At 41.6% G+C, this 23344-nt stretch overlaps 1 protein-coding gene across 4 annotated transcripts in view; it reads right to left on the reverse strand.

Annotated features, from left to right (window-relative positions):
• CCDC85A (coiled-coil domain containing 85A) overlaps positions 1–15312 on the reverse strand; it is a 150053-nt gene extending 134741 nt beyond the window's left edge. For 2 of the 4 annotated variants that reach the window (XM_014076395.2, XM_014076394.2), the window contains exon 1: positions 13625–15310. In XM_014076395.2, the coding sequence (XP_013931870.1) occupies positions 13625–13873 (249 nt within the window). In that variant the 5' untranslated portion in view covers positions 13874–15310. Of the gene's footprint in view, positions 1–13624 lie in introns of all 4 variants that reach the window. The other 2 variants (XR_015696910.1, XM_014076397.2) reach the window with 2 other exon arrangements.
• Between the last annotated feature and the right edge of the window lie 8032 nt (positions 15313–23344).

Raw genomic sequence — 23344 nt, forward strand, 5'->3', positions numbered from 1 at the left:
CCAACATTTAAGAGAGAGAGGGCCTCATAGCAAACAGGCAACATTAAAACAGAACTTTTTTATTTATAGAAATCATTTATTTATTTTTTTGCAATGGAAATATACAGCAAAAAATAACCTTCTGACAGACCTGATGTCAGATGCTGGCGACCTTCCATTCTGATGTGCACATAAAAATACTATCAGTGATCTTGTACAGAATGGTTGCCAGAGACAATGCAGCATTAACTAGCAGATACAGAAGAAAAAAGAAACTCAGTACTTAACTTTTATCTATTCCACTAGAGAGAAAAAAAACTCTTATCTCTGTACAATTCATTGGAAAATCCTTCTTCCTGCAAAGTCCAACTTTAACCAGAAGTTAGAGAAGAATCTTAGTGCTCTTTTTCTCCCCAAAGCCTTGGCACAGGTTTTCCTCTTTTTTTCCCAGAGTTCTGACTGCACTTACCAAAAGAACAAAAAAAAGAGACGGGGGAAATCTCATTTTGCTACACACCAAAGTAAGCATCTCTCTCTCATGAAAATGTTGGTTCAAATCTTTGCGGTAGCAACTTGCTGTCTGGCACAAGATACTGCTTAGAACGGCATTTAGATGAGAATGAGAGTCCTCATTCATTTAGCAACTGATTGAAGTTACAATAGTAAAGTGACTTAAGTCCATCCTTGCACTTTGCAGAATTCCTGTGGTCACATGATCAAAATCTAGACACTTGACAACCAACCTGCTTTTTAAGATGGTTGCTGAATCTCAGGGTTATGAAATTATCATCTGCAACCTTCCCAGGTACCTTCTGACAAGCAAAGTCAATGGAGAAATCCAGATTCACTTAAAGACTGTATGATTCACTCAATAACCATGGCAAGTCACTTGACAACCATAACAATATATATATAAAATTGGGCACAATTCATTTAATGACCACCTCACTTGGCAAAACAAGTTCCCGCCCTAACTGTGGCTGTAGGTAGAGGACTATTGTACTAGACAGATCTTGGGAGTAGCCTCAGAGACCTCTAAATTGAAATTTTAATATTACAGATGAAAGTGTTATATCTACAGCATAATCATATTAACTATATTATATGAAGACTATTTAACCATATGAAGGAGGGATAAAAATAATCATCAGAAATAAGAGGCAGAGATCATATTGAGAAATTGCTTGCAGGCCCTCAGACATGAAGTAGAATCTCTAAGCACTTGAGGGAAGAAAATGGGACTTTGATGAACAGGTGGCAGGACAATGAAGGGCAGAGGGCAGGTAGCTGCATCTTTCAAGAGGATAAACAGAAGAGTCATGGGCTGAAATGCATATTTAATGTAAAATGTTTTTGGCAAAACCATAACAGAGTTGACCAGAACAGCTTTACCTTGAATCTATAGGTAGGATGGAGACAAAGAAATAAATACAGACCTCAGATAAAGACATGAGCACTGTTGAGAGTGGGCTGTAATGGGTCCTATTAAACCATTCAATAAAAAACAGAAAGAAGTCTGTCTCATAAAGTTTATGGCCTCTATTATCTATATGCCATAGTCCAGTATATGAAATTTTTAAAGATGAAGTTGAATTCCTTGTAGAGGAAGACTAAAATATTCAACAGGTATAGTAACAGAGGCCTGGTGGAATGACTTCAATAAGTAGAAAGTAGTAATCTAAGTACACCATTTGTTCAAAAGAAATGGAAGACATAAAAGGTGATGGGAAGTGCACTCTTTGGTAAAAGTATCTATATCTGATGAAAAATCCAAATGGATCAACTTGGAGATACACTAGAACAGGGATGTCAAACTCAAGGCCCATGGCCCACATCCGGCCCACACAGTGCTTAAATCTGGCCCAAGGGGCTGGCCTGGAAATAGCAAAGAACTGGCCCATGGTGTCTCTGGTAGCCAAAATGGGGCTGGTAGAGTGCTGCAGGAGGCCATGACTGAAAATGGGCCACGGTGTGCCATACGCAGCCCCCCACGCCCCATTTTTGCTAGTAGGGTGCTTCAGGAGGCATCCGTCCCGTCTCCCACCTACCCACCTCCCCGAGGGGCCCCTAGAGGAGAACTACAATGCTGATCCGGGTCTATTTCTGCTCTAGAAATAATCTGGGTTAAAATAAATTGGAGGGCAAAAAAAAGTAAAAACTTTCGTTGACGGTATATACTACTTGCCTGGTTAAGATATGAATCATAGTCTCCAACAAGCTGCAATCTCTTTCAGAGACATTTAACAATAAGTGATGGGAGGAAGGGGTAACTATTCTGTTGGGAGACAAATTCTGTGAAGTAGTCTTTCCAAAAATTGTAAACAAATGTTGCTGACAATTTTCTCCCTCAGAAAGTGGAAGAAAGCATAAAAGCTTTAGTTATCCTTTCCTTGTTATTAGCCCACAGAGAAAATGTACATGAGGACTTGTGACAGCAGGAACTCTGGGAGAAAAGGACCACCTCTTCTCCCAGATGGATCACCTAATCCTGACCATAATGGATCACTTACAGTCTCCCTTGTAAACTGCTTGACACTTCTGCAGTCAAACTAAGGTCTATTAATAAACTCACTGAAAATGCCTTTGAGAGAGGTAAGGAACTAAAGTTAAGTTCAACTGCCTATCTTCAGTAAGAAAATAGGTGTAGCTTTCCCATCTTCCTCATATAACAGGCATTTAATTTTCATTTCAGCCATGAAGTTGATAAAAATCTCAATCCTTTTCTCCCTCTCTCTTCAGTATAAAAGTAGGTATTAAGAGAACAGAAAATAGAATTGGGATCAATTCCCTCTTTCATTGTTCCTTCTGAAGTTTATACCATGCCTCGTCTTGAAAGTAAAAAGAAACTGGGAAGAAGGCTGGGCAGACAATTGATTTTTTTAAAAAGACATATCTTACTTTTGCTTTTATTCCTGAGACTTTCTTCTGGTGTTAAATAAATATTTTGCTTTAGTGTGTAGGATTATTTTCTAAATACATATAGCATCAGCTTTACAGGGACATGCAAGCTATATTTTGTACTAAAGGAGGAATTTAACCTGCAAGCTATTTTCTGTACTAAAAGAAGAATTAACCTTTACCATCATTGCTTTTGTCTGGTGAAAACTTGGATGGTACTGTTTTCATGATGTCTTATTAGCACTCATAGGTGATTTGTCCCATTTAAAATAAAGCAGAAGCTTCAAAGGAAAGCCTCTTCTCAAGAAATGCCTATTTCTAAGCCTCCTATAGTTCCAAACATTACCACACTTTCCTCCTAACAAAAGTTGAATATTAAATGCAAAGATGTGGCATCATTCCTATTTTTTCCCTAAGGATTTGATATGTATCCAATACTTCGGTATAGTCTTCCAGATGTGTTAGGCTACATAGTATTTAGCCAGGACTCTAAATCTATCATATCTGGAAGACATCTAGTTGGGAAAGAAACTTATCTAGGTTTTTTTATACGTTATGCAAAACATACCTTTTTTCCCAAAGCAGAATAAAAAATGAAATATTTTTTCTCTTTTCCTTTCTTTTCTATTTATCTTTCTGCTCAAATTGTCCTTTAGTTTTCACTTTCCATTACTTATCTCACTCCAACTTCCAATTAAAAACAGGCCCAAAACAGGTGATTATGACATAGGAAATAAAAAGGGGGAGGTTAGTTTTTCTTATTCAGCCTTCTTTCTTTATTTAGCTGCATATTTCCTAGCCTGATTTTTTTAGATTTAAAAAAAGGAAAGGAACAAAAGTCAATGCATATTCTAACAATGGATCAATAGGAGCTAAAGACAGATTATAGAGGATGGATGGATGGATGGATGGATGGATGGATGGATGGACGGACAGACACCCAGAAAAATCAGCTTCGTCTCCCTGATTGTTTTTATTGGATTAAAACTAAATAATCTGCCTCTCATAAATGCATCAGAAGCTGGGAGTCAGTTTAATAATAAAAAAGAAGAACAGAAGACATTTTGCAGACTTTTCTATTAAAAGAACTGAGTTATGACATAAATCAGGCAAGTTAAAGCCCAAACAACAGCACAGGAAAGAGCCACAGCTCAGGAGTCGAATGCAGTTCTATTCATTCTCTGACATACTATAGTGTGGCTGAAAGACTTCCAGCTGAAGCCCGGAAAGGCTTTCTCTATCAAGAGTCTATTTTTAAAGGACTGTGCACAGAGGATCAGTCAGAGCTGTACTTACTTGCATTTGATTTTGCCTCCAGGTGACCAGGCAGGAAATTTTTACTAAAAGTTGTGACAGTGGCATTTTGTTACTTTCTTTTTTTAAAAAAAAAATTCGACTTGGGGGTATGAAAGCATGATGTGAAGAAAGCTTTTAAAATTGATTGTCCTATTCACTTTGGAGGATGTATTTATAACAAGCTTTATCAGCAGAAAAGCTAATAACCCTTTACCAAGTTCACAATCTTTCCCAGATTACTCATTTATTACTAAATACAATTACATAGTATAAGCCACAGGGAGATCCTAGATGGATATTCTCAAAGAACAATGTGAAATTACTAGACTTTATTGGTATCACTACTAAAATTAAGGTACATTCCATACTTCTTCCAGATGGGCCAGGATGGAAAGCATAATTCCCTGACCCCATTTAATTTTCATTCATAAAATTTGTAAAATAAGTTAGGCAAAAAAGGAGGTCAGCCCTGTACTGGGACGTGGGAAAGACCTTGGGGGACTGAGCAAAGGGAACAGTCAGATAAAAGACAACATAGCCCACAACTGGATGGTGAGCTGTCAAGGGACACAAAAGAGACCTTCTAATTTCTCAAACTGTGAAGGAGAGGAGGGAAGGGTTGTACTTCCAGACTTGCAAGATTTTGTCAATGTACTTTACATATAATATTAATAAAATAATATTAGTTATTGGGTTGTGTGATTTCTATCTGAATTACTCCATGAGGCCGACAAGGTGGACACCTTGTAAATCTTCTATTCTCTTCCAAAGGCAGAAATTTCAGGAATGGTCTCTGAGTCTTAAGAACTCTGCTATCTGCAGGGCATCTGGCATAAATTTTGTTGCAACACTGGAAGCAAGATGAAGAGACGAGCAAATTTCAGAATGCCATCATAAAACTAACACAACAGCCGAGGCAGAACTTGCTCCAACCCACGGCAGAGCAACAGCTTGTAGAGTTGCTTCTGTCTTCCCACACTGGAGAACTTTGGAGAGGACCAGGGTCAGTTCCATCCATTAACAACTCAATGTGATCCATTTATGGAAGGCAGGCCAGTGGCGTTTCCCACTTATTTTTGTGCTGAAATTGCGCAACAGCAAAGTGGACTATACCAGTGTTTTTCAACCTTTTTTGTGCAAAGGCACACTTTTTTCATGAAAAAAATCACGAGGCACACCACCAGACGGACTATAGTTAAAAAAAAACTATGAACAAATTCCTATGCACACTGCATATATCTTATCTTGCATATATCTTATTTTCCCCCACATTAGGTTGGCAGTATAGTTACCCCCACATTAGGTTGTAGTTCCCCAACATTAGGTTGTAATTCCCCCACATTAGGTGCAGTATAGTTCCCCCACAGACATACAGCCTTCAGCCATACAGTGTATTACTGAAGGCTGTATGCCTGTGTACTGCCCCACTTCGGTGCTCGGAACACCGAAGGAGACGCGCCGCTGGTAACACTTACCAAGTTGACAGCGTGCGTTCTCCTCGCTGCTCCGGTCCTCCGCGATTGTTGCTATGGGCGCACGCATGGGACATCAGTGACGTCCCTGCGTGCGCTACCTCCCAGCGGTCCCCGCGTTTTTAAAGTAAACGCGGGGCCGCAGGGACTTAATAGAGGCATCCCTGTGTCCCGAAAGCAACTTTCGGGACACAGAGATGTCCTGAGGCAAAAACACCCGGCGGGTGTTTTTCCCACGGCACACCTTACACTATGTCACGGCACACTAGTGTGCCGCGGCACAGTGGTTGAAAAACACTGGACTATACTGTTCACTGAGGGGAACGATTCAGTGTTGGACAATGTGTAAATTCAAAGGACACTTTGGGGGTTCCATACAAAGAATCATGACTATTCAAGCAGGGACAGAGGAGCTCAAGCAGGGACAGATCACATGTTTCGGACTTTAAATTACTTGCTGGCTATGGGATGGAATGACTTAGCCCTGACTGACCAGTTCAGAGAAGGGTTGACAGAGGACATAATAGACTAGCTGGTGAGGCAAGACACCCAAATCACTCTGGAAGAACTGATTCAACATTGTGTAATAATAGATGCCTGACTGGAAGAGTTAAGGCATGGAAGGAACAATAAGGGGGAAAGAATATTTAGCCTTTCATCCCCTCATATCATGCCTCCCAATGGCCTTTTCAGAATCCAACTCAAGAGAATCTAGGCAAATTGCCTAGAATCCCTGTCATAGAGAAGAAGCAAAAGAGGAGAGATCAGGGATTGTGTTTTTACTGCAGGGACCCTGGACACATAGCCAGATGATGCCTGGTAAAAGCACAAGCCTTCGACATAATAAATGAAAGGCAAACTTTAAATTAATAGAGTAGATAGACAACAAGTGCCCAACTACTGTAAAGCAGCCCACCAGAGAAACTTCATTGCCTACCCCCCAGGAGCCTCCACTTTTTAAGGAGAGCTTCAACATCCAAAAATCAGGCAACCATACTTAATTATTTCTGTTATATTCCAGATAAAAGATGGAACTTCCTGCTTTGTAGACTCTGTGGCAACCACTAATTTCAGTGGATAAAAACCAATGAATTATTTTTTAATTTCAGTTGTATTTTTGTAATCAAATTTATTTTAATAAAATGCTTTTGGAGTAAAAATCTATCTACAGATAGTTTTCTATTTAAGATACATTAATAATTTAATTTATTCAGCACGAAATGGAGCTTAGTTATATAGGATGAGGCTGTATATTCTGCAATATTGGGACTGCCGGTGAATCAACAGCAGGTCAGAGGAGGAGCCGCTGCGGGACAGAGATGACAGGTGCCTTTTTAAAAATTATGATTTAAATTGAGTTGATTTAAATCAAACCTTTTTACTAGTGATTTAAATCATGATTTAAATCAACTTGATTTAAATCAAATCCACCCTGACAGAAACTAACAACTGAAACTACTTAAGCTCTAGAAAGCCCAATGATAGTCGAGATGATTGAGAGACAGTCAGGAACAGAAGGACTGATTTTGCAGTACCCGGCTCTTTTGCAGTTGGCAATCAAAGTTCACACAGAGTGCCTAATTCTTTCTAACTGTCTCCTTTAAAATGCCCATTGTTTTAGGAATAGAGTAGTTCAGCTGCATAATCCAGTTGTTAAGTTTTCAACAGAGTGGTCAATGCATCTGTTGTTGCATCCTCAAACTCCCACAGCTTCAACCTTAAACTGTCTACCTCACCCCATTCCTAAGAGGTCCGTAAAGGGGGCATGCATAAGCTCACCAGCGTGCATTCAATTCAATTCAATTTATTACATTTATATGCTGCCCTTTTCCCCCGAAGGGGACTCAGGGCGGCTCACAACTCAAACCAGGGAAGGGGAATACAGACAAAAAATTTAAAAAAAAACAAAAACAAAGCATAACAATACATAATTTAAAACACACAACAGTCATACCATTCGAGACGGGGGCAACAGCTCTTTAGCCCCAGGCCTGTCGGAACAGCCAGGTTTTAAGGGCTTTGTGGAAGGCCTGGAGGGTGGTGAGGGTCCGAATCTCCACGGGGAGTTCGTTCCAGAGGGTCGGAGCAGCCACAGAGAAGGCTCTCCTCCGAGTGAGGGCATCCCTGCCCTACTGTCCCCATTTATTTGTATTTCCTTTGTTCATGTCCATGTTCATACTTATACCTGCTATCTGTACATGTTTGACAAACAAACAAACAAACAAATAAATAAAGGTTGTCATTCCCTTCCTCTAAATGACAACAGCTTCACTTTACAAGCAGTGCAAGTTTACCCTATCACTAACACCTCAAATACAGGTAGATTGTAATAAAGCCTGTCTATTACAATCATAAGTCATGGGGGTGATGGACCAGATTTTACAACCTTTTTTGTGATGTTCATTAAGCAAATGGTGCAGTCATCAAATAAACCCATTGCTTGCTATGCGGCAAATTTATATGGAAAAGAAAAATTAAGTGCCTGTAACTGTGGAATACTGCAAACAGCCACGAATAATGTATTGGTTGCCATGTACCCAAAATGTAGATACAGAACTTGAGAGGAGGATGGAATTTTGAAACCAGGTCATTAAGTATCTCCTGGAGGGTCCATCACAACTTATACGAAATTATAGAACATGGAAGGATTTACTTTATGTATATGTTTGGGGAAGAAGAGGCAGTTGTCTTACAACAAAGAGCTCAACAGAGTGACAATTAGACATTACCCACTCCTACTTATCGCAGATCTATTATATACCAGCTACAAAAGGCACACATCTTAACAAAAGCAGACTTGAGAAGTGCTTATAACATAATCAAAATAAAAGAAGGTCATGGATATTTAATTCATACAAGTTATGACAAAATCAAATATATAGAGATGCCTTTCGGATTATTGTGGAGCTGTTTTTCTAGACTCATAAACAAGGTATTTGCAAACATTTTAGATAAGTACGTGATGATGTACTTAGCTGACATATTTGTTTATTCCCAAGATATTTCCTCGCATGTCACATGTATCAGAACCATACTATAAAAAATATGAGATAAGTTTTTGTCAAACTAGAGAAGTGTGCATTTGATCTGCCTCAATCAAACTATCTAGACAACAGAATTTCCACAGAAAGCATACAGAACATCTAGCAAAGTTAGTCTGTTATCATGATGCATACACACACACACACACACACACACACACACACTAATATGAAAGATGTACAATGCTTCCTGAACTTTGCTGAACTTCTTCAGAAAATCATCCCAAATTTTGCTGACCAAGTAAAGCCACTGTCCCAGCTCTTAAAAGATCAGCAATTCTTCTGGTCAACCCAAGAGCAGGCAGCATTTCAAGAATTTAAAAAAATTGCTTCTCAGTCTTCAGTCACCCTGACCCTTTGTGATGAAGACAGATGCTTCAGATGTGGCCATAGGAGCAATTCTGATCCAGATGGAGAAAGAAGGGGCGAGGAGAGAGATTTATTCTAGTGTGCATTTTACTCCAAAATTCTCCTCCCAATATAAACTATAATATTTTCCATAAGACGTTTCTGGCAATAAAAAATATTATTGTTCAATAATGGAGACACTTACTGGAAGGAGCAGCCCACACTAACCAAAGTCCATTCAGACCAAAAGAATTTAGGGATCTTCCAAGAAACTAGACAAACAATTTATTGGCCTTGTCTCAGTGATTAAGCAAATAAACTGAGTAGCATTTCAGTTGCAACTGCCAGCATCGATGAAGACTTCATCCTATATTCCCATGATGGCAAACCTATGACACACATGCCACAGGTGGCACATGGAGCTATATCTGCCAGCATGAAAGCCATCAGCTTCAGCGCGTATGAGCACTGGCCAGCTGATTTTTGGCCTTCCGGAGGGCCAGGGGAAGCTATTTTCGCCCTCCCCGGGTTTCAGGAAAGCCTCCGGAGTCTGAGAAGGGCGAAAAACAGGCCCAACGGACCAACTGGAAGTTCAGAAACGATCCATTTCTGGCTTCTGGAGGGCCTCCAGAGGGCTGGGAGAGGCCGTTATCACCCTCCCCAGGCTCAGGAAAACCTCCAGAGCCTGGAGAGGGTGAAAAACGGGGCCAACGGGCCAATCGGAAGTTCATTTCTGAACATCTGGGAGTCATGCACACATGCATGGGGAATCATGTGCACATGTGTGGGGAGTCGTACATGCTTGTGCAGGTGGGTGGGGCGTGTTGCATGTATGGGGCACATGGGGGGCACTATTATGCACGTGCACACACTTTTGGCACGTGTTTACAAAAAGGTTCGCCATCACTACTATATTCCATCAATCTTTGCTAGTGATAAGGCATCTTCCTGGACTCTGCTATACATGGAGGAAAAGTAAGAGGTGAAAGCAGTGCTAGACTGTAGACAGAGGAAAATGGGTTGAATATTTGATGCACTGAAAAAGCTACTCAGAATCAGAAATGTCATGGAGGCAGCAAGAGATGTGCATGAGCTGTAACTGGCACACTGTTTTCACAACCAATACCCTAATAAATCCATGCATGCCAACTACCAGATTTGCAGAGTATGGCAGTGCACAAAATGAACAGAAGGGATTCTTGTATAGAGTGGAGGGTGCAATGGGAAATGAGGAGGAGATACTGTATATAAATGCAGACATGAGAGGGAAAGGCCAACAAATTCCTAATGGAGGGGTGCACCTGATTTAGGGGATGTCTCTTGCGGTCTTGGAGAGTTATCAGCAGATCAGAGGTGCCACAAAGCTACATTCTGTTTTCACAGCAATGAACAATCTGTGTCCCTGGGGACTCAGGAGGAGAGGATGATCTGAAGGGGGAAATGATATAATAGTATGTGGAATGACCTTGGGAGACTGGGCAAAAATGTGTTGCCAGGGAAGTGTCAGATAAGAGACAGCATAGCCTGTAACTGAAGAGTGAGTAGCACCAGAGGCTCAGAAGAGTATCTCCTTAGTTTCTTGGTCTATAAAGAAGATGGGTAAATAATTGTACTTACAGGTTTGCAGGATTCTGTCAATGTTACAAGTTACATTAGAATTAGATCATCTAATGTAACTAATGTAACTAATTCTATAAGAATTATAATCAATCAGGGGTGTCAAACTCAAGGCTTGGGGCCCACGGGATGCTTAGATCTGGCCCAAAAGACCACCCTGGAAGGGACCAGCCTGCGGTGCTTCTGCCAGCAAAAACGGAACTCAGGAGAACTACACGTGGTGGCCCTCCTGTGCTGTTGCAGGAAGCCATCGCAGCCGGAAACAGAGCTCGGGAGAGCGCTCAGACCACCACAGGCACCCCCATTGTCGTGTTGGCCATGTCCACCCTGGCCACACCCACCACAACCCCAAGGTCAAGCACAACCCTGATGCAGCCCTCAATGAAATCAAATTTGACACCTCTGTCGTAGATCATCTGGCTGTGATTCTTACCTCGTTTATCACACAAGGTTGAAAAGCTACTTAATAAGCCCCACTTTCTGTGTTCAACTGAGCACATTTTTCTAGAAGATAGAAAGGCATTTCTCTGTTTGAGTCCTGTGAAATTGCTACCCATTAGATAGGTAGCTTCACATTTTCTAGGAAGTTTATTTTCAAGTGTAGGTCACTTACTGCATTAAAGCACCTCTTCAACTGACTGTACTAAGAATGCTCCCAAGTGCTTCTCCTTCCCTGGAGGAGGCAAAGTCAAACCACGTACCACACGGCCAATTCTTATAGAAAAGATTGCCATGCTGCCTTGGGAAAAAAACTTTATATATTTTAATACCTCCCATTTCACAAGTTTTGCTTACTAATTAACACAGCTCTCTTGAACTTTAAGGAATCAATCAGTCCATTTTCAAAAGAGGAGGGAAGATAGATCTCATCCCTGCACAGTTTACAAATTTAATTTTAACCATGAAAAATAATGTAGATACACACAGAGGGAAAAAAACGCCCTGAAACAAATTTCAACTCCTGATGACTTCCCAGACATATCCTTTTGCTACAGGAACCTTCTGGGGTGTTGTTTTGACTCCCCAGTCAAGGCTATCCCCCTGGAATGTATTGGTATTCTCCCAACTAAGAATTAACAAGACCATGCCTAGCTTACCTTTCCTAAGATAATTTAAAACCAGCTTTGGTGCTTACCCACCGCAGACTAAAATCAAAACACTCCCTTGAGTCAAGCTTAGATTTTATTTCCACATCAGTTTCAGAAAACTCTTACTGCTTCTTCTTCAACTTCACAGCCTAATCTGTAGATTTGAGATTTTCCTATGATCTCCCTTCCAAATACTAATCATCTCCAATCCTGCTTAACTTTTTCAAACCAGTCAAGACCGGCTAAACGTACTTAAAAAGTACTATCTCCATTACAGACTTTTAGGGAGCCGTTTAAAGTTATTTCTAGGTTAGTCTTTTATAGCATGGTTTATCTAACCTGACACTCAGGAAGATAATGAGGAAGGGATTAATATTGCTTTTACAATGGCTGCAAGGTGTTAGAAGCTTTTATAAAGCAGTACTGCAGAAATGGTCTAAAACAAAATCCAGTTAGATATGTATTGCTGAGGTCTGTTGATGGGGTAGTTATGATGAGGTCAAATGCCTCCTCCTACTGGACTGGCCTTTCCAGATGCAGGACTACCTAACAGCAATCACTGTATAAAAGACTCAGGAGACAAGACAGCAGTCAGGGAGTGTATTATTAAAGAGCTGCCTTCTATCCTTCCCATGGGCCTTTGACATCAACTTTCCAGTTGGAAGGACACTTCATTATTTGAATACCTTAATTAAAACAACCAGGAATATCTTTCTGCTATTTGTAGGCTGCTTCGGAAGACAGTATCCTCGGAGGCATAATATAACCAATTGTCAGCAAGTCAGCAAACTATTTCACTCTGGCCTGGTCCTATGCTATCCAAATATTTTTGGACAGGATAAGCTACAAATTGAAATTAGTACTTTACATCAACAGAAGCTTTTCAGTGTAGTACATAACAATCACAATGATGTGCATTTCACTGTGTAACACATACACATACACACATAAAAGAAATTTGTCTTTTATCTTGATTTTAGGTTTATCAGGTTTTTAAAATGTAAACCTACAGGAAGCATCTTTTTAATCTGGCAGTATACAATTACAGTAAACCAAATTAATAAAACTAGGTATAGGTTTTCAAGAAAGAACCACTCTACTCCTTACAAGCAATGAAATATCTGCATGTATACTCAACTCATGTAATAATTAAAATGTATATTAGCAGGCTGGCTGGGAAATTCTGAGAGTTGAAATCTATGCATCTTAAAGTGCTGCTGAGATTGAGAAACACTGAACTAAAATGTACCTTGCAAACACACAAGAGACCTTCTACTATTATGTGACCTATCTGAGTCTGAGTACAAAGAAATATTTTCTGGCAAGGGCATAATAACAATGGTGGATTATCTAAGGTTGTATTTTCACATATAATTAAGGGTGAGAGAGTGGAAGAAGGCACGCTGTGTGAGGCTAAAGCAACAGGGGAGTTCTGCATAGTATCCACCAACTTGTGGTCTGTCTTTGTGTAGGAGTAGGCAGCTTTTGGGGCTCATTTGCTTTTTATTAGAATCCCAAGATCCAACATTCAGAAGTTACAAAGGGCATTCAGCAATTTTTACTAACCTAGTCCTATGGCTATTACTTCTAATATGCTGGCTGGAATTCTGGATGCTTTAGTCCCAGTGACCTGGGAGAATGTCAGGTGGAGAAAAACAAACATAAATCTAGGGATTTGTTTTGAGGACCAGAACAAAAGTACAAACAATCTTTCACAATAAAATCTCTACCTAGTTTGCCCATCCCTACCATTTTTGATTATAGCAGTCCATATTCTCCTGGATTTTCTGCAAGGGGCTACACAGCTGCAGAGTGATTTGCATCCTGCCTTTGCTTTCCCCACCCCCATACTTCCCATTTTCCTCTCCTGCAAGCATCCTTTTACCTTAAGCCCCCGGATCTCGCCCAGGTGGAGCTGCAGGCGGCGGTTGACCTCCCGGATGAGATTGCTGTGATCCAGCATGGCACTCACTTTCTCTGACTCAGCTTTACGAAGGCTACGAATGAGATCTTCTTTGCTCCATTTCAGAAGGTCCTCATCAGACACCTTAGAGAGGTCTTCAGGCAGCCCTGCCCCACAACTCTCTGATGCTGCCGAGGTTCCAGCTCCACTGGAAGCCACCACTTTGGACATTTTGGTGGGCAAAGTTTCTTCCTGTCCCAGCAAAAAGATGAAGCTTCCAAATTCCCTCAGGGAAAATCCTCAAGCTTGCTCTGAGCACATCCGCAGGTGAAATGAGGCAAGGGTCCCCTTGAAGCCTCTTCTTTAAGCAGGACCTGTCCCTCAATCCCTGAGGGTCCTTAAATAACCTCTTTCCTCGACGAATGCAATTGCTCCTCTGTGCCAGGTAGGCAACTGAGTCGCCAGGGGATTCAAACAGCTTTCAGAATCCAGGAATAAGAGTTTTTGTGTAAAGAGAAAAGCCAGCCCTTCCTTCTGCCAAAGTTTCTTCTGCTAGCTCTTGTTCAGAAGAAAGGAGAGCAGGGCAAGGTAAAGTGGGGCATTCTGAGGTCAATGAAACCCTTCACTCACTTTCTCTCCTGGCCTCTGGACATCTTTTCCCAGGGAGCAGACAAGGCAGGGAGGGGAGGAGAGATCCAGTAGTTCTTCAACCTTAGTTCAACCGAAAGTCAACTTGGAATTCTGTAGTTTCACAGAGGCACCTTCGGGCAAGGGGGTCTTCCTTCAGAGGGAGGCAGCCACACCTACACTCAAGGGACTGGGGCAAAGGATAGAAAGTGACATCGGAACTTATAAAAGACGGGCATCCGAGTCAGCCTGCAGAAGATCCTGGAAAGGCGGGGGCTCACAGGAGTCCAGCCATATACAATGAGAACGGTGGCTTCCTTGCCCCACGAAGAACCGGCAGCAGAAGCGCCCGTCCCAAAACAGGTTCCATTGGCCGCTGTAGTTGTATCTTCCCCGGATAACAAGGTGCACCCTTCTCCCTTGGAGAAGGCAGGGCAGCCGGGACGATCTGGCTTGCAAGAGCCCGGAAAGAAGGCGAGAAGAGAGTAAAGTACAAGTACAACTGTCTGGATGACGCACCCAGGGCGAGCACAGCACCACACTGAGAGCAACGGGTTGGGCGGGGCGGAGCAGAGGGGCAATAAAGTGCCCTCACCAAACCTCCGGGATAAACGGGGCGGGTGGATCCAAGAGCAGATGCAGAGAAGTGCGTAGTTGGGATGGTGCAGGCATCCCCCGGCGCCCCACCTCCAGAACCAGATTAAAAAAAAAAAACCTCGCACAAAACCTTCCCTCTCTTCAGCAGTAGCAGCTCAGGAATAACGGGGCATCCCTCACACACGCCTTTTCTCAACTGGGCTCATCCCTCGCAGCCATCCTCCGCCACGGGAGGAAAGCCTCCTACCGTTTCCACTTGTTCCTCTGCAGGGCGCCTTGCCTCGCCCCTGCAGCCCGTGACCGACGGCTCGTTTCAGCGGCGTCGGGAGCTGTTGCTGAAACCGACGCTGCCCCGAACTGCCCAAAGCGTGCATTTGGGTCTACGGTAGCCCCGCACCCGCAACGCGGACAGCATGGGCTCACTTTGCAAAAGGCGAGTGGAGCGAGCGCGAGGCGGCTGGTGCTTTTCACCTCGGGAGGCGGCGGGCCACGTGCGAGCCTGGAGGGAGGGAATAAACCGCTAGCTCGAAGCGGCTCGACGGCGCCACCTCCCGGCGACCGCTGGTATATTTTAAACCCGTGATGCTTAATAACGATGGGGTTTTTCCCCCCCGCTCATATGCAACGTTACATAAAGGGGTCGGTCGGTCGAGGTTGACGTTCATGGCGACGGGGAGTCTGTGCTTCTCCTCTGCAGAATGGGGAGGAAGACGCGCAGCAAAGTGGGCTTGCAGTGCTGCGAAGTCGGTGAAGTAATGCAAATGCCCACCGGAGGATGGAATAAGGCTTTTAAACTCCCTCTAAAAATGACCGAATATGGCAGCTTTCTTAGTACCCAAACTTTAAGCCGTTGTTATTCCCCGCCAATTATTCTTGCACGCCAAACAATGATGTCATTGTTTTGCCGGGGAAGAAGGAAAGAAAGAAGTCCTGAAGTTGCGCTCTCCTGCTTTCGATCTTTTGTGCCTTGGAGGTAGCTTTTCCACAGGCGGTTCGCGGCCGTCTCTGCTAAATTTCCCTGCGAAGGTGCAAGACGCTGCTGTTGTGTTAACTGCCTTATTACTCCAGCAAGGTTTTATGCCTTTTTAAAAGACGTTTTCAAATGTCTTCCCAAAAAAACGCAAATGCAAAACTCTGCAATACCCACTCCTCTGTGCTTTGAGGTGTCAAATCTTTCATTTGTTTGCATGAATGACCTTAAGTGTTGCTATTTTATTAGGTATGGAGGTTTCTCGGGGTGTCTTTCCATCACTGACTGGAGGAGATGTGTAACATCTTGGTAGCATCACTCCAACATTTGTGAATGAAGATAAAATCTATCCACATTGTTGTTGGTACATTGTTAGTTGAATGACTGTAGAAGATGCTACAAATCACATGTGCAGAAATGAACTAACCCACCAGACTCCTGAACCATTGCTAGCTTTTGTGACAAAGCTGAAGACCTGTTTTATGCATTTATATATGTATTTTGTGGCAATGAAAGCTCTGTTGAGAATTTGAGAATGTGAGAAAGCAGTTTAAATGACTTGAAAGCAACAGAGTAGAAGCACTTAACGGCAAATGGAGCAGAGTTAGAGAAAGGAAAGGTGTAGAAGCATGAAAATGAGAAGCTCTGGTCTCCCCCCCCCCCCCAAACAAGACTTAATCACAAATGGGTCACACAGGACAGTCAGAAAACAGTACTGAAAACCATCATCCTCTCACCTGCTAAGAAGAGTTAAGCTGGGAGTCACCCCTTTTTAAAAATGTGTCTTTCTTCCATTTAATGACTTAATTCAAAATGCAAAGTAGTTTTATTGTTTTCATTGCAGGGACAGACTGAAATGGATGAAGTCATGGTGCAGTAGAAATGCAGGTGAAGAGCCAATGAACTGACCTCAAAGTGGAGAACAATGAGGGAAGAAACAGTCATAGAGAGAGTTGGGGTTTTCAGCTGTCCTTGCAAGTTGCTGAAACTTACCGTCTCATTTTCAAATGGAGGATTCCTAGGAAGGCTGGTCCCTGCAGGTTGCTTTTATCCTTGGATAAGAACCAAAAGGCTTTAAATGGCTATAATGGATGTGGTTTTACAATGAATGGAGCAATTGATGCTAGGCAGGGCACGGGAGAATGCCCTGTGTGGCTGTCCACTGCCTTTTCCTTGGTCTTCTATCACAATGAGAGATCTTCAGCAGTTCATGCACAACATCCTGCCTGCTCCATTAGCAGTCCCGGGACAGAATGACAGTCCTTAACATAAGCAGGCTAAATATGGAAGCCAGTGCAATTGTAGCCTGGTTAGGAGTGGCAAAAGAAACTGGCATTGTCAAGCAATTGTGAGACTATAAGATTTGAGTGAGTTCTGTGTTTGATCCTGTACTAGCAAGGAAGATGATCTTAATGGAAATATGTAAGAATTTGCCTAAGCAAGCAATCTTAAGTCCAAAGCAAAATGGCATTGCTTGAAAGCAACTCAGGCAAAAGAGTAGAAGAAAGAGGGGAAGTACAGCAGAATGTTGCCGGATTCTGTTGTTATAATTATTGTAGTTAGTCTCAATAAATATAGTTTTAGCCTTCTTATGGAGTTGATTTTCTGATCTGATCTACCCAGTGGAATATGTCACAAACATGTCCATATTGTTTTGGGGGCAATGGTATGGAAATGGTTTGCAATTACTTTCAGATTTTTTTCCAGTTTCCTAATCTAATCTACAGTCTCAAGAATTCCTGGGGCTCTCTCTTCAAGTACTAAATACCATGTTTGCTTAGTTTTTCCAAAATCAGCTCCAATTAGTTTAGTGCTCCCACTATTGGTATAACACTATAATGTAAAGTATTGTAATTCTAATAAGGAAACAAATAAGGAACTGAACTCCCAGTTCCCATAGCTTAATAAAATCAGACCCTTGTGCAGTTTTGCTTCTAAAGACAGTATAAAGACTCCTGTAATTTTGTTTTCATTTATTCATTTATATTTTTTCTTCCTTAGACTTGATTGGGGACTCATTGTTTCTGAACACTGAATAATCATTTATTTCATTCTGTTTAAATATCTGCATCCCCAGTACCTTATAAATAATACATGCTCCTTGCAATCTACATTTGTTCCCAAATATTCCACTGAGAGTTGCAGTGTCATCTTGTGAATCAAGAGGAAAATTAATTTAATGGGACAAACCAAAAGTTTAGGAAAAAGTCATTTGAGCATTATATCCAGAGTAACTATTAGACTTGCAAATCATAGCAGCTCTGGCCCCTGTATCCTTAACAACTTTGTCAAATACAGATTGCCAACTGCTGTAAATTTATTGACTGCCAGTTAAAAAAAGAATGTAAAAAATTTTTGTCAGCAAATTTCACTGTTGTTACTGCTTTTGCTGTTAACAACTTTATAGCTGTTGTATTTCGCAAAGGTAGAGAGAATGCAGACAATGTGCATTATGTATTACTATTTTGGGTTATCATTTTTATTTTGCATGGTGCATTTTGCATAATCCCATTTATCCACTTTCACCTATAGTCAAAATACAGTATAAAGAGCAGGAAAGTACAGCATCCTGAACAGAAGGCCTGGATTCGAACACCTAGAAAACTGCCTTGTACCAAGTAAGAATAAGCAGTACTGTCTGATACAGCCTTCTCTTTCAGATATAATAAAACTGCAAGTCTCTAGTTTAACATTTTTATTGAGTTATAAGATAACATAAGATACAAAATACTAAAGTAAATAGGAAACAATGGGGAGGAAGGGGGGAGGAAAGGGAGGAAGAATTAGGAAAAAGAAAAAGAAGCATTGACTTCTGATTCTCTCTGTTGCAGTGAAATAAGGCATTAACATCAAATCACAACTTTTTGTTTTTTCATAATAATATAAACTATCCATTTCTATAAGGATCTGTTGGTCTAATTGGTAAAAATCAAAGTTTCATTCTTTTCCACTTCAAGCACAAAGTTCAAAAGTGGTCTCCGTGTGGAAACAAAAGTATTCTGGTCATTAATCAAAATAGCAATTTTTGCCATTTCATTCAACTCCATCAACTTCTGCAACCATTCGTCCATAGTAGAAATCTGCAAGTCTCAGAATTCCCTGCCGCTAGGTTGGGGAGTGGTGTTCTGCCTGGCCAGAGGGAGGAGTTGCTGGGCGACTGCTCCCTTGCAGTCCCGAAGAGCCGGGTACAGCCTGAGGGATGAAGCAGCCATGAGATAATCATGCTCATGAGCAGCTGCCTGGCAAATCCCCTCTCCAGCCGGGCAGAGCACCATTCACTGACCTAGGGGGTATGCCTAAGGCACCAAGCCATGTGGTGCTGTGCCCGCCCCCTAGCTCCCGCGGCTTGGCAAATTCAGGATACCCCCTAGGTCAGTGCATGGAGCTCTGCCAAGCTGGAGAGGGGGGTTGTGCAAGCGCCTGTTCTGCCCCCAGCCTCACCAAGCCCTTGCGCAGCTCTCCCAGGGCACTACCACCACCTGCCGCCGCCACGTTCCAAGCATAACTTCCAAACTCCAAAACTCGGGGCTGAGTCTTACAGCATCGGCCGCTCTAGGAGTGCTCTCTATGGTGGGCCGGCTGCTGGACAGAGAGTCTTCCGGACAGAGTCTTCCAGCAGCCAGCCCACTATAGAGAGCACTCCTAGAGTGGCCAATGCTGGAAGACTCGGCAGCCGATTTTTGGAGTTTGGAAGTTATGGTCGGAGCGTGGCGGCGGCAGGTGGTGGTGGTGCCCTGGGAGAGCTGTGCAAGGGCTTGGTGAGGTTGGGGGCGGAACAGGCACTCGCGCAACCCCCCTCTCCAGCCGGGCAGAGCTCCATGCACTGACCTAGGGGGTATCCCGAATGTGCCAAGCCACGGGAGCTTGGGGGCGGGCAGAGCTTCACCCCTGAGGCTGTGCCCAGCTCTTCAGGAGCAGCTGCCCAGCAACCCCAAAACAATAAGCCCTCCCTGATAATAAGCCCAAGGCCATATTTCATGGAACAAAAGAAAATAAGACCCTGTCATATTTTCGGGGAAACATGGTAGGAGCTCTCTGCAGGCTTCGGCAGGGCTGGGGGAAGGCAAAAAAACCCCAGTTTTTGCGAAAAATGGGCAGAAAATAGAGCGATTTTTGCAAAAGTGGGGCATTTTTGCCTTCCCCCCAGCCCTGCTGAAGCCTGCAGAGTGCTTCTGGTGGCTGGGGGAAAGGCAAAAATGCCTGCATTTTTGCAAAAAAAAAGTCCATTTTTTCGCAAAAAATGTGGGGGCAGGGCTTTGGGAAGCCAAAATTTGTTATATTTGGTGTATAGGATGCACCAACATTTCCACTTTCTTTTAGGGGGGGAAAGGTGCGTCTTATACTCCAAAAATATGGTAGGTATTTATTTATCATTAAATTTATATTGCTGCCTATTCGCCCATGGTAAATACAGAACGACGCAACTTACAGAATTTAAAAACCACATCTAAAAACAGTAAAACTAATAAAAAATCAGATTAAGTACAGTCGATCACACAAGCCATTTAATGGGCTCCATCCCTCTCTGGGTTCCCCAGGCCTGCTGGCAGAACCAGGTCTTCAACGCCTTCTGGAAGAGTATTAGAGTGGGGGTCGTTCTAATCTCCTAGGGAATGATGTTCCAGAGAGAGGGATCAACCACAGAGTAGGCCCTTCTTCTGGGTCCCACCTGGTGCATCTCCCTCGGGGATGGGACCCGCAACATTCCCTGCCTCTTCGCTCGAGTAGATGTGACTAGCAAGAGATGGTCCTTCGGATAATCCCAAGCCATGAAAGGCTTCAAAGGTGACAGCCAGCACCTTGAATTGCACCCCAAAGCAATTAATGGTTTTTTTTTTAAATTATGGCTTTAGAATAGTTTTTATAGTATTGGGATTTTTTTACTCTTTCTGTTGTTTTAATTTTTGAAGCCATCAGAGTCACCCTTGTCACACTATACAAATTTAATAAATATCCGAAGACAGTAATTGAGGAAAGCTGATCTGCGTTCTATAAAATTATCATATACAGCCAATCAAGTCCTCATGTAAAGGGTTCAAAATTACTGATTTATTGCTCTAGCCTAAGCACAGGAATGTCCCCAGACTAATGGGTTTGCATCTGTATAAAAGTAGATAAGTTTCAAAAGCGATTAAGGGAGGTTGGACTTTAACTTCTTGTGACTATGTAGAGACTCCACACTGGTTCCTTACTTGACAATTCCTCCTGGTTTTGCCAGTCTCCTACAAAAATAGCATGCAGAACCTCAGTGTTTGACCATGGAGTTATAACCTCTCTCTAACTAAATCTATACTCCTCTTGCCAGTTTAACATAGTGGATAAAACAAGTTTGGGGGACTTGTGGCCTTCAAGTGTTGCAAAATAGCAATATTCCCCACCATGATCAATGTTGATCCAAAGTTGGGACCACCAGGCACAGGTCCAAGCATCACAGCCTGGTAGACTTCCACATCCAGAACCAGATAATTTTTCTAAACATCAAACTAGACTTTTTCAAAACATCAAATAAGGCAATACTATTCTACACTTGGCATTTTTAAAAATGAGTTCAAGGGCCATCTAAACCAGGCAAGGCAGGGAGATGCTGAGATCCAAGGTGCACTCTAATACGTAAACATCAAGTCTTAGCAAGAGCCAGTCTGATGTCGTAGTTAAGGCATGAAGTGGGAAACTGGGATTTCTAGTTCCAACTAGATACAAAGCAAACTGGGTGACTTTGGACCAGTCACTCTCTCTGCCTGAGAAATCAACTTCTTCAAAATAACTTCTCTTTTGTTTGAAGCTTGGACAATAAAAATCTTCTATTTGTTGGGAAATTCCCAACGTGTTATGATTTCAACAGTTGCAATTAAAATCTGCACAGTTTTTCCACTGTTTCAACATTTTATATTTTAATATATAATTACCAAACTTTGGTTAAATATTATATTGTTTTCTGAATTGCAGAAGCCACAAACAGCAAAGCAAGAGAAGATATTAGTTTATACATTTCTGTAGGTTTTACAAAAATTAATTACATTTTAAGAATGCTATCAGTCCAAAGCTACATTTCTTTTGCCAGAGAAAGATGTCTAACCCTGATGTCTAAAGCGGCTGTTATATTGCACTTATGCTCCAAAACCAAGGAACTGAAGAGGTATTTTTTGCCACAGGTGTTGAAATTTAATAGCCAGCTTTTAGATATTTCAGTATCACTAAATCCCCATTAATAAATAGCATTATTCAAATAGTAATCAAGTAAGAAAGTATTAATGCTGAATACTTCTCCCTACACATCTTGATTTATACAATTATAAAATACTGATCTGTTACTTTTCTTCTATTGGATTTAGATTGATGATCTTAATCCCAATCACTTTTTTCTTTCCTAAAATGGTATCTTTTGTCATTGATTGTGATAATGAGGACTTTAAAGAATTGCATTGATTTCAAAATAAAGGCTTATCCCTTTTGGGTTTGGGTTTGATTTGTTTTCCTATCTCTGTATTTAGCAAAGTAAATATCACTTCATTTGAAGCCAATTGGAAAACAAAAAAGTGAATTGCGTGATGTTTTTATAAGCCATTCATATGATTGCCTTTCACTCATTGTAGCTGTGGCATTTGTGAAGGACAGAGCTAGAATGCAGTTGATTGACCCAGTAGATTTTAGCTGTGATCACCTTTCTCAATACCTTTTTCTTTAGTGAAAAAGACAGGGAAGAAAATACTTGGATTAAACTACAGTACTAGGGGAAAAAACATTAACCCTCTTCCTGCTTATCCTTTTCAGACTTACTGTATTTGTGGAATATGCTAATCGTTATTTCATGGAGCAAATTTAAGTTTTGAAAGTGGGAAGGAGAGATACAGAAGTTCATTAAAGCTCATATCTTTCAGTTAAAGCGGCATAAAGAGACCTGTAATTTTTTTTAAAAAAAAATCTAAATTCCCAATATTTTGCCTCAGGTTCAACATCTAGACCCATTGATGATTTTATTAATGAAAGAAAATAGAAGATATCGATAGTATTATATATCTAGACGTTAAAAATATGCAGCACTTGCGAATGGAAATATAACATGCTAGAATGAAAGTTTTAGCCAGGCCATCTCTGTAATAAGATGAATTTCTATATGCACAGGCTTTTTATAACTGGAAATATTTGTTGATGGCAAGCTCTACTGAATTGAAAAGAGAGAGACAGAAAGAGCCAGAGGCATAGTTTTTAAATTTTACTTAATATAATATTCCTTTCCTCTCTGACTCGTTCCTTTGCAGATTTTGCCAACTTCTGCATTCTTGTTTACACTCACTTACAAATAGAAATTATGCTTTTCTTCTCTCTGAACAAATAAGATTCATTTCTATGATCCAGGAGGAGCTACTGTGAAGTGCAAGATTTTTAATTGCTAGATCAGAGTAGTATGCAATTGATATCAAGTAACCGGCAATAAGTAGACTTAATCAATTTACAATACAAAGATTCTATTGCATTAGACCAAATACTCAGTTAGCTCAGTATACGGT

This window comes from Thamnophis sirtalis, unplaced genomic scaffold (assembly GCF_051295495.1).
Source record: "Thamnophis sirtalis isolate CommonGarterSnake01/CBP01778 unplaced genomic scaffold, rThaSir2_p1.2 scaffold_6, whole genome shotgun sequence".
Taxonomy (NCBI): Eukaryota; Metazoa; Chordata; class Lepidosauria; order Squamata; family Natricidae; genus Thamnophis; species Thamnophis sirtalis.